General features: G+C 36.1%; 1 protein-coding gene across 2 annotated transcripts; it reads right to left on the bottom strand.

Annotated features, from left to right (window-relative positions):
- Positions 1-2,388: 2,388 nt before the first annotated feature.
- Positions 2,389-10,320, bottom strand: LOC588533 (max-like protein X). Of its 2 annotated transcripts, none has more exons than XM_030972941.1 (9): positions 10,112-10,320; positions 9,084-9,154; positions 8,305-8,370; positions 6,723-6,817; positions 6,270-6,366; positions 5,165-5,264; positions 4,135-4,219; positions 3,472-3,588; positions 2,389-2,476 (listed from the first exon to the last, which is right to left on the bottom strand). In XM_030972941.1, the coding sequence occupies exons 2-9, from the start codon at positions 9,127-9,129 to the stop codon at positions 2,417-2,419; spliced, it is 666 nt and encodes a 221-aa protein (XP_030828801.1). In that variant the 5' UTR covers positions 9,130-9,154; positions 10,112-10,320; the 3' UTR covers positions 2,389-2,416. The 2 variants fall into 2 exon arrangements, with proteins under 2 accessions (XP_030828801.1, XP_030828800.1); XM_030972940.1 differs by having other exon boundaries at positions 9,084-9,150.
- Positions 10,321-11,210: the final 890 nt, after the last annotated feature.

Genomic DNA, 11,210 nt, shown 5'->3' with positions numbered 1-11,210 from the left:
AAGCCAAGTCGCACTTCTTTAAAAAAAAGCAAATCATGGCAATTATTGAACATTTTATAATTCACTGATTTACTAATATATTCAAAATTATGGATGTTTCTCTTCTGGGGACCAATTGATGATTCTTCTATTAACCTGTTATTAATCAATGAGAAGAAAGGCCTATTAAAATGTCCTATTGCTAAAGCCCAAGGCGATTTTCTCCAGAAATGCTGGATTGTAGATGCTCTCACATGAATTGCTGCCTTACTGAGAGAACATGTAACCCAAATATTATGGTTTGATCAACAGGATCACTAGTGTGACCAAGGCTTTAGAAGATTGATCCAAACATGAGACATACATTGTCAAGAAATGTGTTTTGATGGCGATTGCTTGTAAAAAGGATACACTCTCATCAATAATCACAAATAATCATAAATTCAAAATAAATTCAACATTTTATTACACAATTCATCAAAATTTAACATACAATCTGAAATTCCACCCCCTACATACCAGCACAGGATTTCAAACAACTTCAAAAGGTACATGAGTCAGCTTTTGAAATCTAGCATCAATGGTTGATGCCTAATATTGAGAGATCTATACATTATTGATCATTAAAATCTATCTCTGTACAGTGGTCAGTCACAGCATATGTTTGGATGAACATGTTGGTATTAATCAAAATTGTTTGAGCTTCTACCTTCTACTAACCTAAAAATGTAGTATGCAAAATTTTCCTTGCTGTCTTCTGTCTTGATATCACTAGAGCGTTTGTACTGTAATTGTGAAGGAAGCTTGTTTTGTTGATATACATGTATTAGAGAGATACGGATGTCAATACTCTTGCAATCACTAGAGCACAAGTTCTTTTTTTTTCAGGTTTCCATATAAATATTACATACGAATGAGAGGCCCCTACAAGACTTTGGATCTTTGATTAAAACAAATGTATTAAAATATAAATGGACACAAAATATCTTCACTCAGGGATATCCAATTATTTTGTCAAATAAATCTTACACAAGGTTGATATGATCGTGAACACTTCATTCAAAAAGGATATGCAGCATTGCAAATGTAATACAGTATACCAGAAATGTCGCCCAATCCATACATTCCTTTGAAACAAAAAAATCCATGTCATTTGCATAGCCTACAAGAGACAGGAAATCAATTATATAATAAGATGACAACTTCAAGCAAATAAATGATAAAATGCAAAATTGATACAATCTAATACATTTTGAATACATTAGATCAAGTCGAAATCTCAATGCTTTTATTATTCATGCGTGAAATCAACATTCACTGTTTAATACACATTTGACATTTCAGCATTATGTTTTTGTGAACATTTCTAAACAATTTTTTGGATATATTTTCATTGTCTAATTTTTGATAAAAGAATAATGAAACATAAATCAATGAATGTGTATTTCAATACTCAATACAATATTTTTAAAAAGTCACATGTACACTGTACATGTTTGGACTTTACCTACATTGACTGTGTAAAACACGATTTCCTCAATAAATTATACCAGTATGATTTTTGTACAAGGAAATCTAACAAAACAGGAAAGATGTTCACATCAAGAAAAGGCTTGGAGTTTCGTTGACGTATTATTGATTTCAATTTACAGTTTTATTTAAAGCGGGACTGCACTACTTGTAGCTACATTCACCATCTATATAGCAAACGATGCCCTAGCGGTGCCCTTTTGTCCCCTTTTTCTTATGTTAATTGAGAGCTGATTTGATGAGATAACACTATGAATATGACGAACAAAGAAAGCGGACAAAATATACAGTTCCTCAGGTAGACAAAGGAACATCCCTTCACTGCTATTATGTAAAAATGTGTAGAACAGGTGAATATGCATGTGACACCTGTTCTACACATTTTTACATAATAGCAGTGAAGGGATGTTCCTTTGTCTACCTGAGGAACTGTACATTATGTCCGCTTTCTTTGTCAGTCATGTTCATAGTGTAACCACCTGTTGGTGACCATGCAGGGAGGTATAATCCCTCCTGGCCAAACTAGTGCAGATAGGCTTTAACAAAGTGCTATCCCTGAGGTCCCTGCATTCAATGGCAACCATTGAAAGTCCAAACTCAAGAAGAGTCCTATGCTTTGCTGAAGACTAATGATGGAAACTCAAGTCGACTATATGCTCTGTTAATTATGCACATCGCTCTCACTGTTAATGCAGTATATGCGCGAGTCGGTCTCCAATAGCATTCAGGATATGTCCATATCAATACGGCATGCACTGGCTCAGGGGATGAAACAAAATGGTGGGGGTTGAGAGTATTCCAAGGCATAAACTGAAGATTCCCTCTCCTCAATGTTTGTATTTTCCTTAATTTATATATATATCACTTTCCAAAAGTGTCTTTGCATTGTTTATGGAATCCCTGCAGTTCAGTATAGTTGATTCTGACCTGCTTTCCTCAAGACTTCAGCAACCAGTTCTCGGAGTGTCTAATGTGAAATAACAAAATATGATAATCAATAATAAAATACACAAGAAGTGGTATGAGGAGACTAGATAGTGACAACTGACTATTTAACTTCAGATAAACCTCATAACTAATAAGGTCTGTGAAAAAAATCCATGCTAGATTATATTTTCACCACTTCTGTGTTCTCTTTCTTTCTTTTTGTTCATGATGCAATATTCTTGATGCACCCAGATAAGGGAAAGATATAGCGGACATCATGCTTCAAATCCATACTATCCAGATGTAGAAGAAATTTAGTTTAAAATAGAGGTTTCAAAGTGTTTGTTCAGTATGAGGGAAAAAAATTGCTTGTGAACCTGCAGTCATCACAGAAACTACTTTAAAACATTAAGAGCAGATAAACCATATAATATCAAATAGTTTATTTAAAAAACACCTTTTATCAATGAAATATCCACAAATTAGCATCCCTGTGTTGTGCAGATAATTACTTCTTTCTCTCATGTTCCCTTTTAAAGGGATCGTTTAACAATGTTAAATCTGAGATACACGGCCCTACGTGTTATCAGTGTCTGTGATATGGTGTAATATTGAAGCCCTAAAAAATTGCGCTTCAAAATGATCAAGAAGTGCCTCAAAAAAGTAAAAATCTTTGAGTGACCGGTTTTACCATACTTGTTTTCCCCAATAGACTGTAGTGTTATGAAAACCGCCAGGCAAACGGTTTTCAAAATTTGTAATTCCAATCATAAATATCTTGATAATCAGACAGGCGATCGGCTTGTAAAAGTCATGGGGTTCCTGGCTGACCTAAAGGTTTATAATTATCATTGCATCATGAGCTAAATCCAGAATTTTGTTTCAGAATCTGAGACAAAGTTACCGGATCCCTTTAATTACATTTCTCTTCATGACAAAACACTAAATCAATGTAATTGAAAGCAGAGTATGACTGTGATTCACATGAGAGAATAGCTAATAAATTAATTCTGTTGTAACCAGGATGAAACTAACCTGAGGCTTGCAGTACTCCTCTAGCCAGCTGAATACACATGCCGAAAGCTCTGCAAAACTAGCGACAGATATAGAGGCATTGAAGGTCTGGAACTGGGCATCCATGATCGCTTTAAACTGTCATCAAAGCAATATACACGGGTTAAAATATAAAATATCAACAAGTACAAGTGTGTATACTAATATTTGGTTGTACAATATAACTTTTAGGTGCAATTCAATCAAGTTCAATTTGGGGTCCATGTTAATGTCAAGCCCTGGTTTACGGTTATCTTAGAAATTTATTAATCCACAAGCTGCGGGAACCAGGTGGTTTCTGTACTAAGTCTATGGGAATGAGATGACTCGGTAGCCAATGGATTAAGTTGAATATCTTCAAATATTGCAGATCATTTCTAAATCATATTTTATGTAATGGTACTCTCGTAACACCTAATCCATTCCAATAAATAGCATGAGTAAGCATGCTTTCAATTTTCAAACATGCACAGGTGATAGTTGTTTCAGAATATATTTCATCAAAGATTTACATTAAGGCTTTTTTTGAAATGGGGTTTGAGTCTAGGTTTTGGGTCAGGTAGAGTTTTGGAACCATAGCTGAAGTACAAAAATGACTGAATAGCGATTGTTACCATAGCATGTGTTATCAACCATATAACTTACCACACTGAACTTGACTTGGTCTGACACCTGGTTCTGACCACGGCCTGGTGTGTTCTGATGCGCCTTGACAATCTGCTCATAGTTACTGATCAACAAAATTAAAAGTATAAAGATCAATGATTTAGAATACATAGACTGTCCTCCCTAAAACATGAAAGGCACTCAAAGGCTAATGGGCGTGAGAAGCTATGCTCTGTTTAGGGGCTAGAGACCCCTAGAGTATGAATAGAAAATGGGGCATAGCTTTGTATAATTAGTGATAAGTGATAACAAAATACTATTCAAGGAATTCAGAATATTTCTTGGGTTGCACATCTATATGAATACTATTCAATGTCTTAAATGTCCTCATTTTTTTCTTGTAAGAATGCAGAATTAGAATAAGATATATATTAACAACAATAAACATGTTTTGTTTCAATCAATGGCCAAAACATGGAAGGATTATTTCTGCACCTGGGCAGGTGCATAGAAGAACGTCTGATCCTTAGTTACATTAGCTGGGTAATAGGAAATATTGGGAAGGGTAACACATACAATGATACAGTGCATATCAAAAAAAGTGTACGCAACTTTGGTAGCTTCTAATTAAAGAGTTATAATAAATGTGACCTTTAATCATATTTCATTGTAAAGAAGAACTAAGACTTTGTATAATGATGTCATTTTCATTATTGTACGGCCAAGGATGACTGAACAGCAGGCTTTTCAAAATGTATTGTCAAAATCCTCTTGTACCAGCTTTGGGCTGAAGTAATGAATGTGGGACAAAAGCCATTGTGTTTGTGTTATCTCATAATTGTGCTGCCAAGGATGACTGAACAGCAGGCTTTTCATAAATATTGTCAAAATCCTCTTATACCAATTTTGGGCCGAAGTAATGATTGTGGGTCAAAAGCCATTATGTTTGTGTCATCTCATTCGAAAAACAACTGCTCATTTATTTACATTGAATATTAGGCAGTTGAAAAAAATAGATAGAAATAGACTTAAAAGATTCAAAAAGAGAGAAAAAAAACACAATACTCACGCTTTCATAATTTTGAGTGCCATGACTTCTTTCCTGAGAGCCTCCAATTCATCTTCCTGCTTCTTCTTCTGTTGAATCAGATACTGGATGTAATCGATGGCTGGAAGAAGAAAAAAAATATTTTACACATCTTGATAATGAAGTACAGTAGTATTTCATTCTCATTTTTAAATATTTAGGGATGTGTCCACATGAATATAATTATATTGGTAAATTGTTAGTTCTTTAGCAATTTTAGGCACACGATATCCGTTATTAAGCACACCAGCCAAATATTAAATATACACCAGGAACCTGGATGAAAGAGCGAAAATTGTATAATTTTTATCAACACTTTGCCAAACCCTAGATCCAACTTTGTAAATTGCAATGTTGATTGTTATGCTGTATTGGATATAAATGTATGAAATGACAAGTTTATTACAAAAAACAGATATGTTCTCTTAATAGACCATTTCGTAGTTAGCACATGGGACAAATGACCCCAAATATCAACAGATCTTTTACTTGTGGGGAAGTCTCACTTTGTGTATTTTAGAATAATCAATGCCAAAGTCATGTATGTGCTTCATGAATAGCTTTTATTTGCCCTCTTGTATTATAGAATGTACCGTATGTGCACAAACTAATAATGATTACATAACATGAGCATGTATTCATCTCGGTGGGTTTAACAATTTTATCACAAATGACCCTTGTCAGCTCATCCGCAGGTTGTATCTACCAACTGGTCTATACAGGGATGCCATCATGCCAGTTGCTTTTACTTAATGAGCCTCAAAAGAGACATGTTGTTGCCCCATACATTCTGCTCACTACAAATAAAAGCCTGAAAAGGCATGCAACAGATAGGCATAAAAAAGGTTTTGAATTTAAGCAATAGCCTGAAAACTGGCATCCTTGTTAATAAGTACTTTCTCCAAATACAGTCAAACCTGTCTATAGCGACCGCCCAAGGGAAACACAAAACGTGGTCTTTGTAGACAGGTTCCTTTAGTACATGTTTCATTGAGAAACCATTTTCAAGGGGAAACAAAAAATGTGGTCTTTGTAGACAGGTGGTCACTAAAGCAGGTTTGATTGTATAAAGAAAGATATAACTTACATCTCTGCAGGACGGTAGCTTTACTGAGTTTCTGTGATCCAACTTGATCAGGCTGTTGGCACGTAGGAACGATCAGCTGCAGGTCTTCATATCCTTTCTAACAATGCAATAGAATACAACAATAAAAATATATATGAATGTGGAGACAGCTAGGAAAGCCAAAGGCTTTATTAGTGCTGCCACCAAAACAGTAGTAAAGAAAGCACAATATGACAGAGCGCATGTACAGTAACCTACAGGGAATTCAATTTCTGGAATATGTTAAGAAAGGAATTTAACAATAATGTGTGCTATAATTGACCATTTTTCAATATCAAAGCTTTAGTTGAAGGAGATCCATCTATTCTAAATTCATAATGAGTATTCATTTTTATGACTTATCTGCAGTATTATTTAAAAAATCCTGTTTTATCAATGAAAGTACATTATGAGTTGTGAGAAAAGAATATATACCTTGATGGCATCTCTTCTTTTCTGCTCAGCGGCAGTATGAGCATTCCTTCTTCTGTCTTTGTAGCTCTTATATGCCTCTGCCTCATCGTCATCATCTACAACATATTAATAGGAGGACAAAAGTAAGATCTGAATTATAATATTTCCTTCAAAGTTTTATTTCCTTCTGGTAAAATTTCTTTTTACTCTCATCATGTAGACACTTTATATTAAACACATGTTCATTATGTTATTTTTTTTACAGTTCTGCAATGATATCAAAGTCTACTATAGAGAATAGCAATTTAATTACAAGATTCAATTAGTATGGAATAATATAATAATACAAGGCTTAGATTCTAGTTTCTACAGATGCCCTCTGATACTGGGCAGTATCACCTTTTAAATAGTAAAGTCACAATGGGTTTCAAACATCTAGTGGTATAAATTCACACAGAGAAATAGGCAAAGGAGTGGAGAGTCCAACTTCTGGAAAGCTCTAAGGAGCTGCAAAGAAAAATTGAACTTCATTGCAAATCCAAACAGCTTGTGAAAAGGTCATCTTATCTCCTGTTACTCCATGTATGTCATTACATTTAGGACTATGACATTGAAATAGTGCTGTAAGTCAGACGCTATGTTCGTGTTCGGTTCGGTTCGGCAGAGTTCGGCAATTTTTCACCCGAACTTGGTTCGGTTCGGGGTTCGGTAATATAATAGCAAGCAGCGTTATAGCCACGGCGGTCGGCACTGGGCGGGTCGGCCTGCCTGCCGGGCCCGACCAGCACGGAGGACTTCTGCACACTGCTTCCGACCAGCACGAATTTCACATTAAAAACTGCTCTAAACGTAATTATTTGTGAAGAAAAATACTACTTACATTCGTATTTCCGTCTTGAATCGTGTTTTATTTTCATTTTAAAAGAATCATGTTTTTAATTTGTCAATAAATAATATTTTGTAAAGATTTTCCGAGACGGTTATTGTCTAATGTTAGAGTCATGAAAGCTGCCATCTTAAATAGAGACTCATGCAGGCTCGTCAATAACTGTTTTTGATAAGTTTTTATTTTCAATAGGAAAAATATGAAATCCCTATTTTTCCTGAATAAATAAATACCATACTATAATATATATTTATTTCATTATTTATATTATAAAATTTGTCCGATATTGTTACAATTAAAATATTATTTTTTTGTTGAATGGATTTGAGCTGAAGTTGTTTTTAATCACGCACATGTATTCTTGTTTATGGCTTGCGATCGCGACGTAGCGTGGTCAGGATTTGGGATTTAAATTGCGCCAGTGAAGTCGCGACCACCACTGGATAAGCATAAATCACAAAGGCGGAAAAAGGGAAAAAAGTAAATATAAAATGAGCAATCATGACATGAAAATTAGGTACAAAATGACATGTTTATTAGCTTGCAAAAACATTTACATTTTTCTGCCGAACATCCGAACCAGGCCTTTGCGTTCGGTTCGGTTCGGTTCGGTTCGGTTCGGAAGTGCCATGTTCGGCGAACTTCCGTTCGGTTCGGCGGTTCGGCTACAGCACTACATTGAAAAGGTGTAATAATAACTAAAGACAGTGTTTGTACCTGACATTCCGGTAACACTGTTCTGTCTTGATAGACTACTCCTCACACTAGAATCATCTGGGAAACCTTCAAAGGAAAGATAAAATGGAGATACAAAATAAGCATCATTAAATCTAATCTCAACTTCATGAGAAAGAAATTAACATGATGTTTTAAACATAACTTTCCTTTTCATTGCAAATGATTACAATGAAAGTGAGTGATTAAGAGGGTCAATATGTATTGTCTGCAAATATTCTAAATTAGTGTTCATAATGCAAGTTGGCTTCCACTTTCAGTAGACAAACCTGATTTAAAAAGTAAATGAAGCATATTAAACCTATAAAGATACTTTTTCATAATTATCCAGGGTATGAAATGTACAGTGAAAAGGTGAAATGTCATGTGAGGCTAAAATAATAATTGGCTTTACATGTAAGTACTGTTATTGTGCAGTACTTCATGTACATGATTCTAATGGAATAAACTGAAAATTTCTGACATGAATAATGTAGCCATGAAGCAGCGAAAAAAATAATATTTCTTTTTCGGGGGCTACTTTTCAAGCTTGCCTGCATGAAAATAACTTTCTAAAATTTGTTTTGCATTGAGCTCTATGCAAATTTACAGGGCTCTTTTCTGATTTTGGGGGGCTCTTTTGGGCATTTCGGGGGCTATTTCGCCCCAAGCCCCCGTGTATTTTTTTCACTGCCATGAAGGAAAAATTATTTCATTAATTAATCTTTCATTTCTCACTTGAATAACAGAAGTACAATTTTTTTTGGGAGGATGAAACTCACTTGTATCAAAACTGGAATCTGTGAAGCTTGAATCTTGGTTAGCCATGCTTACAGTTGATTTCCAGGTCTACCTTGTAAAATAAAGAGAGAAGTAATAACATGAATGGAAAATGACATGCTCCATCAATGATGCTGGAATTATTAAACTAAGCAGACCTGTGTCATGTCATCATTAAGCAGTGATTAGTAACTCTGTAACAGCAAATAGTTTCTCTTTTTGGTAAGGCAGTGGCAGTGCTAGTGCTGTTCTCTAACCCCTGAATATGAAACATGATGAAAAGGCAGAGAAAACTTCTATCGAAGTTTAGGAGGCAACTTCCGCAACTAGACCAAACTTTTGCAATTCTGTTTGTTATTTTCCGCGTTCAAGACTACACCCAACCTAAAAGTAAAACGACCAGAGATAGAAGAGGGCATACATATAAACAGGCAATTTCAACAAACCCACTCAAGAACAGACACATTCGCGAAATCAATTCATGAAAACAGTGCGTGATTGGAACCAGCTTAAACCGGAGGCTGTCACCCACACTGACCATGTCAAATTGAAAATTGCCAGACGTCCTCCCCCCCCCCCCCTTGTCCCTAGATACATCTAGACTATCCACGCCGCACCTCCAGTTAAACCTCATGCCTCAGACTCAGAGTCAGACAAGTTTTTTATTTTTGGAGGACCAACCAACCAAGTTCATACAAATCAAATTATTACGAAGGATGGATCACTCTTCACAGAATTCCACAAACCAGAAGGTTTTTGTCTGTCTAGCCTGAACTTGAATGCACAACAACACTGCACTACGCACTATGCACTAATCAATCATGACCACTATGAGAGACACCACACCACAATATCCTCGTTTAGTTGCTGAAAAGGCTTTTGACTAGTACCAGCATAGACGTAGACGTGCACTACCACTGCACTGCACACTGCATGTGAGCTGTAGCTGAGATCCGAGCAGTGCAGTGCACGCACACGTAAACAGTACATGGAGACTGCGCTTACGTGCAACACGATTAGCAATACTCACCTAGCTATGGCTATAAAACAGGCTTCTCACTCTCAAGCTCAGCGACATATGAAAGAAATTTCCTAGTTGTTGACTTGGGATTCTGGGGCATCCATACGAGCTCTAATACACCATGTCAAAACTCCAGAAAACTATTTTAGGTCCGTAGCAAATTGACGCTCATATTCTTGTTTCACGATCACGTACGATTCGAGTTGTACATACCGTATAAAATAACATGTAAATAATTACTCGTCAATTTGATGAGTGTCAAAAATGTAATGATTTGTTATCCTAATTTTTAAAAGTGATTCATGTTGATATAGAAGGTACCTACTAAAAAATCAAATAAAAAAGTATAGGGAAGAGTACTTTAACGAGAAGTTTGAATAAGTGGAATAATATTTAAAACCAATGAAAGGTAAACTCCAGTTTCGGAAACGCCCCCCTCTCAAAAAATGAAATGGAAGCTCTTATTACCAATAATGTGAAAGAATATGTTTTGACTAATACGTGATGATACATCTTGCCGAGAAACCACCTACTAATTGATATATTTGGAAAATTATTATATCTATCCGGACCAGATAGATAACGCGCACGTGGCTCCCGAAAATTAAGACTGAGGGTCGATGCCTCCAAGAATCCTACCTAGAGCTCCTTGATGCATCCCACCTTTTCCCGCCATTTTCAAGTTCTGTGGCACCCATATAAGCTTCGGTTGCACCAAAGAGGGTCTCAATGAACTCTAACACTACGTAGTGTTAGGTCCCCAGACGTTTGAAAACTCCAATGATATACATGATTCAGGTGTGGATCCACGGAGGGGGAGGGGGGGCGACAGGCCCCCCCCCCTGGACTTTGCTTCGTAATAATAATTTTAAAAATATTTAAAAATTGTGTTTTATATAATTATGTTTAGTTAGTGCTCATACTACCCCCTCCCCCCTCCCCACTGAGCGAAAATAACGGTCTGCGCGATTTTCAAATTACCGGGGACTAAAACGGATTTTCAAATTTTAGGCCCCCCCCCCCCCCACCCTATCGGCAAATCCTGGATCCGCCTCTGCATAATCCCCACAATCTCCTCTTTGTCTCAATTCGATCCTGATTTCTTTCG

This window comes from Strongylocentrotus purpuratus, unplaced genomic scaffold, assembly GCF_000002235.5.
Source record: "Strongylocentrotus purpuratus isolate Spur 01 unplaced genomic scaffold, Spur_5.0 spur5_scaffold_6, whole genome shotgun sequence".
NCBI classification, from domain to species: Eukaryota; Metazoa; Echinodermata; class Echinoidea; order Camarodonta; family Strongylocentrotidae; genus Strongylocentrotus; species Strongylocentrotus purpuratus.
This window is presented reverse-complemented; position numbering and strand designations above follow the sequence as displayed.

What these genes read in the sequence shown, in the direction of transcription:
- LOC588533 (XM_030972941.1), bottom strand. Translation starts at nt 9,129, where the DNA reads ATGGCTAACCAAGATTCAAGCTTCACAGATTCCAGTTTTGATACAA. An exon ending in AAAGAAGAGATGCCATCAAG is followed by an intron (nt 6,367 to 6,722) that starts GTATATATTCTT and finishes TTGCATTGTTAG; the next exon opens with AAAGGATATGAAGACCTGCA. An exon ending in AGCTACCGTCCTGCAGAGAT is followed by an intron (nt 5,265 to 6,269) that starts GTAAGTTATATC and finishes TTCTTCTTCCAG; the next exon opens with CCATCGATTACATCCAGTAT.